This window comes from Varroa jacobsoni, unplaced genomic scaffold (assembly GCF_002532875.2).
Source record: "Varroa jacobsoni isolate VJ856 unplaced genomic scaffold, vjacob_1.0 scaffold_1114, whole genome shotgun sequence".
NCBI classification, from domain to species: domain Eukaryota; kingdom Metazoa; phylum Arthropoda; class Arachnida; order Mesostigmata; family Varroidae; genus Varroa; species Varroa jacobsoni.
The window spans coordinates 1-6,950 of NW_019214016.1; the positions used below are offsets into that span (position 1 = coordinate 1).

General features: G+C 38.7%; 1 protein-coding gene across 1 annotated transcript; it reads left to right on the forward strand.

Annotated features, from left to right (window-relative positions):
• Window positions 1-1,555: 1,555 nt before the first annotated feature.
• Window positions 1,556-6,727, forward strand: CCT7 (chaperonin containing TCP1 subunit 7). The gene is made up of 7 exons (XM_022844522.2): window positions 1,556-2,008; window positions 2,704-2,810; window positions 3,084-3,242; window positions 4,406-4,559; window positions 4,871-5,145; window positions 5,525-6,052; window positions 6,246-6,727. The coding sequence occupies exons 1-7, from the start codon at window positions 1,843-1,845 to the stop codon at window positions 6,462-6,464; spliced, it is 1,608 nt and encodes a 535-aa protein (XP_022700257.1). The 5' UTR covers window positions 1,556-1,842; the 3' UTR covers window positions 6,465-6,727.
• Window positions 6,728-6,950: the final 223 nt, after the last annotated feature.

Here is a 6,950-nt window from a genome sequence, read left to right on the forward strand (position 1 = left end):
CAAATGCATATTACTAATAACTGCGTACTATAAATAAAAGTTTTAAAACAATGGATACACTACCTTATAGATATACTCGCCGCAAGTTGTGCACTTCATGTTGCACGGAGCCATAAGTCGAACGACATACTGCCGGTCTCTAGCTAACTTTAATCGAGGAAGTTTTGATGGATCGAAATCCGGAGGATAGTATTTATTAAGGACTTTGCGTTCAGACATTTTGAGTTTCTGTGAAAATAGCAAGTAAAATGAATACATATGGTCTTATATAACAAGATTACATACAGGTATATAAGAAAGTACCTATATTAATTTTTGCTAATCATCAGAACGGCTCCTGTTAGTAACGATTTTTTTAGCATGCTAAACATGCCCCAAGGCATATATGTATCGTATATTATGATATAGAAAGGTGTTCTAAATGTTGACTTAAGAAAACCTATTACGATACCTTCTGTCAAATCCACTAAAGGGACAGTTAAAAGGTAATAATGCGCTCTAACAGATAAATGCACAATTCAAATTGCAGTAATTCGCCGTCAACAATTTAGTTTACCGTAGAATCATTAATCCGCGAAATCAAATTTTTCACTAAGAGTTGCCTATTGCAAAGGCATCGAACAGCTTCAATCCTTTCAGAAAAAGTTTCAGAAACAATTGTTGGTTGACAATTGGCTCGAAAAAAAAACGCTGCCAAAATACATCCTCACCAGTTTTTACACACATGTAAAATATGCTTGTTTATTCTCAAGTTGATAAAATGATGCAAAAAAATATTTGTTGACTGATACTGTTATTGTAGAATATGATTTTTTAAGATGATTATGTACCGCTTCTGTTCAATGCAGAATTGTTGCAGGGAAGTTCAAACATTTTAAATTTGTTAGGTTTTAAATTGTTAGAATCTTTATTTATTCATTTATTCAGTTAATAAGTGCGATTACGATCTGACTCAATAAGCGCAAGGGAATAATTATGATCAGAATTCGATTTAACCTCAAATTTATGGTTGCTGCAGTTCATAAGTAGATGAAAATAGTAGTAGAAAAAAATACTATGAATCATTGATTTGCTCACCTTAGGTTAATTCAGGTAAAGAGCATTTTAAAGAACTCGAATAAATGACAGCGTTTAATCGAATAGTCTGCAAACGTTAACTACTAAGATTCAGTCTTTACTCTATGGAGAGAGCGATTTGAGATTAAGAATCAGCTAAGCTTCATTTCGATAATACAGGGCGCAGCCATATTGGATTGAATGAATGGAATCCTAGCGCGTGCTGGCCATACTAAACATTGCTGATAAGCTTCTAAAGAAAACAATTTACGATTTTTACGAAGAAAACGACTGCTGGGTTACATTAGTATTTTATAGCCTTAAAAGAGGTATATTGTCATTAGAATTCCTGAAGTCTAACTGTAGTAAGTTTACCACACATTTCTAATTCATATTTCAGCTCGTAGATTGCTCCAAATCAGATCATCACAATCATCGTCCACATCCAAAAACATCGAGAAGGATCGGCTTCAACGTGCGAGTGAGCGGCAGGGCTTCTTTTGGTATTACAGTCGTAAACACAGCCAAGCAGTAGTCAGCTAGTATTTACAGCTAGCAGCAAAAAATCCACTTCGTGCGTGCCGCGCCTGAGGCTGTATCGAAACGGAGTTTGTTTGTCTGTCGTAAATAAAACTGGTTCGCCGTGAGCTCGTACTTGCATTTATGTAATTATTTTGTAGATTTCCTTCGCAAAGAGGAAGTCTTAGCTAAAAACACAAGACAAATTAGAGAGTGGTAGAAACGTTGGAAACGTGCAAAAGCTCTACTACAACTTCTCAGGACAAAATGAAGGCAATGCAAAGGCCAATTATCTTGTTGCAAGAAGGCACTGAATCGCAGCAAGGCAAAACGCATATGATGTCAAACATTAATGCGTGCCAAACTATTGGCGATGCAATCCGTACAACTCTCGGCCCTCGTGGTATGGATAAACTGATGGTCGACGGTAAAGGTTAGTCTTAATCGAAGTTATTATGAGAACAAAGCATGTCCATTTAATACATATGACCGAGATGCTGAAAAAAGTTAAGGCTGCCCAGCAAAAATAATGAGACGACAATATTCAGTTGAGTTAATTCTAATATTAAACCTCAGATTGTCGACTATTAACGCGGTGACGCTGTCTTTAAGCCGCCAAAGCTGACAGCAGAGCGCACGCGGTTCCCGACTAAAATGGCGAGCACGCGAAGTTACGCCTACTACTTCGCTATGCTTCTTATATGGACGAAATAAAAGTGACACAAAGGAATACCGCAAAGTATAATGCACTTAAAATGAGTATGTGTAAATAACGTGCCGTGGCATAAATAGTTATGTCTGCAGAAAATCATTCAAATGAGAAAACCAAAATGTAAGATGAAAATATGGGCTTGTGGATAATATGGGGAAGCTTTAATAGGGTCTTCAAAAGTAAATTTTAGTTGAATTCCAATACTATATTTATATTTCAGTATATGTACGGCAAGCACGAAATAGAAATACCTTATTTCATGGAAATTATACGGTAGATTTTTAGTTGAAAGATGTAATAATGTAAAAAAAAACAGGAGGAAATATTCATGAAACTAATGCTTTCGAAAGTATGAAATAATTTATTAAAAAAATGCACAAAGAAATCAACATGTAACGTGAGAACAAACATTCTAGGCAAGACTGTCATCTCAAACGACGGTGCTACTATCATGAAACAGCTAGATGTTGTTCACCCCGCGGCCAGAACTCTCGTTGACATCGCTAAGAGCCAGGACTCTGAGGTGAGTGAGCGCTTGGAAACATAGTAGTATGTTGTGTGTCCAATATAAATTCTATTAAAAAGCGTTTTAATACTTCCTTTTATACAGATAACTCAAGTAGTATATGCGATAATTACCGAATATTGAAACTCTCTTCTCTTCCACCTTCAGCATACTCCCGAAAACGGTGATTGCATTCAATTGTAGAAAGCCACTTTTAGCTGGGCGCAGTTCATGTATAAATGTACTTGATGAGTACCGTTTTAGTCGACTAATACACCGCCATTCATTTAGGTGGGAGATGGCACAACATCAGTCGTTCTCCTAGCGAGCGAATTTCTGAAGCAAGCAAAACCGTACATCGAAGAAGGATTGCATCCGCAGGTCATCGCCAAAGCGTACCGCAAAGCTTCAAAAATGGCCATTAATAAAATTAATGAGATTGCAGTGAAGGTATGTTGCTTTTGTCCAAGATGATTCCAGGCTGTGACATTTTGTGCGTGTAAATTTCACGGACGCTATGTTTTACAGGCAGAGTGGGATGTGCATTTACGTAAAATGGTCGGCACGTCATGGACAACCGTCCCATTGACCTAGAAGTCACATTAATGGTGATCTTCCTTTAAGCCTCAAAGTGCATGTTATATAGGGCTAAAAGTGCCTGTTTTGTTTGTATCTGAAGACGTTCAAGAAAGCATACAGTGGCCGATCTTATTTCACCGTTCGCAGTTTACTTCAGATAGTCCCTTCTACTCGCATATCTTTGGCTCTACTCGACAAAACCGATATATTACGTATATGACGTATGAAAATATCACTGTAATCAATTTTCATTGCAAACTTGCGGTGCAGATGGACGCGAAGAGGTCTAAGTCAACAAGGATTTTTATGGGGAGGGTAATTTTCTATTAGAAGCACTCGCAGATCAACATTGTGTAGATATAAGACAAGTGTCCCGTTTTTTGCCTGTAGTCGATGTAATATACTGTTACTAGTAGTAAAAGGTTACATTTCTATTGTGTAATAAGTAGAGCATCGCCGCCTGTATAGAGGTCACATGTAGATAGATTTATTACTCTTACTAGCCATAATCAATCCATTATCAAGTTAACTGTGGATAAGCCTATTCAGGAAACATTATTATGGCCAAATCATCTCTTATTAAGCTCTCCGTCAACACAAATATTGGTAAAACCATCTCCTTCCCGCTCACATTTCATAGATGATGAAAGAACATACGGTGCCGGTAAGAATTTGAACGTTTCAGAACCTACTAATCAAAGCCAGATTATGATATCTCACGGACCAGCTCGAAATCGACTTCAACATTTTTTTTTATTTCTTGTGTATAGGCTTGGCGAGAAAGTGCTAATGACACATCCGGAAGAATTCAGGATTAAATCGAAAAAAATCCCTATGGCTTGAATGTAAATATGAACAAGATTTCGTTTGTGGGCTGGTATCTCGACAGCGGTTGAAAATTATTAAAAAAACAAATTTACCAAATAGTCCGTTGTATTGCGAAACTGCAGATATGGCTAATCTTAGAGGACTCCTCTAAAATCTGTGCACTAAATAACGCTTATGCTGGTCAATACTGTGTTTCTCAAGCATAGGTGGATAAGGGTGCTGAAATGAGAGCACTACTGGAGAAATGTGCTATGACTTCGTTAAGTTCAAAGCTGGTCGCATCAAAAAAGCAATTTTTCGCCAAGATGGTTGTGGATGCTGTTCTTCAATTAGACGAATTGCTACCCCTCAATATGATCGGTAAAGCTGCTTCTAAATTACACTTTGTGATAAGACATAAGAATTGTAGACGTATAGCATGGTCTCTTAGCTACGTTCCGAGTACTTTTCGTAATAACGTTATTAAGGGTAGATGCTAGGTTATCTTTTATGGTGTCCTTAAGTAAGTATCGTAACGCAAAAATTACGGATACTCGAAATGAAAAAAACCCCGAAGCAAATCGTGTAGGAGACGCGGTACGCAATGTTTGATGCTTCATTGATGATCAGTGCCTTTATCCCGGAACAAAACTCATAGAAGCTAACTTTTTAATTATTAAACATAACTACAGGTATTAAGAAGGTCTCAGGTGGTGCCCTAGAGGATTCTGTGTTGGTGTCCGGAGTTGCCTTTAAGAAAACGTTTTCATACGCTGGTTTTGAGATGCAACCGAAGCAGTATAGCTCACCTAAAATTGCTCTTCTGAATATCGAGCTCGAGCTGAAGGCCGAAAGGGATAATGCAGAAATTCGTGTTGACAATGTAGAGGAATACCAGAAAATTGTGGACGCTGAGTGGAGCATCCTCTATGATAAACTCGCTAAAATCCACGCTTCTGGAGCAAAGGTGAGCGTAAACAAAATGACCGAAAAACGTAGCGTGAACAAAGAAACTGAGAATTGACTTAACAGTGCGTTGCAAAAATAGTTAAAACCTTCTGTCATTCACCCATTCCTAAGGGGTTTTGTAAGCCTTTATTGACTGCCGTTAATCGACTGTTGAATGCAGCTGTACCGCCTTAGCCATTGAAGAAATGTAAAGGTACACAACAGTTACCTGGAGAAGTTGCAGTCACATGAAACAAAAATGTCTTGCTATTTTAACGGTCAAAACCTGTCTATGTTGTTTGGCGTTGGCTACAACTTGTCAGATCGTTAATACAGCATGTGCACGATATGGAGAAGAGCTGTAAGAGCTTTCTATTATCTCTATGTAACATTTACAGGTGGTGCTAAGTAAGCTTCCTATTGGAGATGTAGCCACACAATACTTTGCTGATCGCGATATGTTCTGTGCCGGTCGAGTAGTCGAGGAGGACCTTCGTCGTACGATGAAGGCCTGTGGCGGGTGTGTGCTCACCACCGTTCAGGATTTGAAGTACTCTAATCTTGGTTCATGTGAACGCTTCGAGGAAGTGCAAATAGGAGGAGAACGCTACAATATCTTTAAGGGTTGTCCCAATTCAAAGACGGTTACAATGATCTTGCGTGGTGGTGCCGAACAATTCATCGATGAGACGGAACGTTCATTGCACGATGCAATTATGATTGTGCGACGTGCGGTCAAGAACGACGCTGTCGTAGCTGGAGGTGGTGCTATCGAAATGGAGTTGAGCAAATATCTCCGGGATTATTCCCGCACAGTGGCCGGGAAAGAACAGCTACTCATCGCTGCTTTTGCGAAGGCGCTCGAGGTGATTCCACGGCAGTTGTGCGACAATGCTGGATTCGATGCCACCAACATTCTCAATAGGGTTAGCAGAGTTTTCTTTTATCTAGACTCTTCTTTCTTTGTTTACCCTTCGTTACGATCCCATCAAGTTCTAAACCGTTTTGGACACGGATTTCCGTTCTGCGTTATGCTTTTTCGTTTAGCTCGCACTAATAAAGTACTGACTAGTAAATTTTGCGTCTTAAATCTAACTTTGTCTTTCCTTTATTATGCAGTTACGTGAGCGCCATGCTAAAGGCGAAAAATGGACGGGCGTCGACATGAATTTGGAGGATATTGCTGATAATCTATCTGCGTGCGTATGGGAGCCAGCTGTAGTTAAAATGAATGCAATTACAGCTGCGACGGAAGCCGCGTGCCTAGTTCTTTCCGTTGACGAAACCATAAAGGCACCGCAGAGCAATACTGATCCAAGTGCCGGAAGACCCTTTTAGAATTACTATTGAAAACTAAACAAACGTATTAGTGGCAAGGAAAATACATACAAAAAGAGCTATTAATGATCGGGTTTAGAAAGAACTATCTGGAAAGATGGAGTAAATCACTCGGACTGTTCAGTGCTTCTACCGAATTGAAGATGAGGCCTTGTTCTATTTTCGTATATTTTTTTTTACAGGTTGCTACCATACAAAACACGAAAGTGATAACAAAATAAATTAGCCTTATCCGTGTGCTCAGCTACTCCATTTATACGTTATTGAAATGTGTTCTTATTCTAATTATTGTTTATTCCGCGTATTCGTAACCAGTGATGATATATCGTATTGGGTGCGGGTGCGTTCGTGTTGATTGAAACCATGTGCAATAATTGTGGTTATTTGATAAAAGCAGACAGTAAACCAACAAATTATTAGTATTCTTTCCATCGGTAGGAATTTCATCAGTCGGAACGAAATTGTTCCCAATTGGTTAACCTAAAA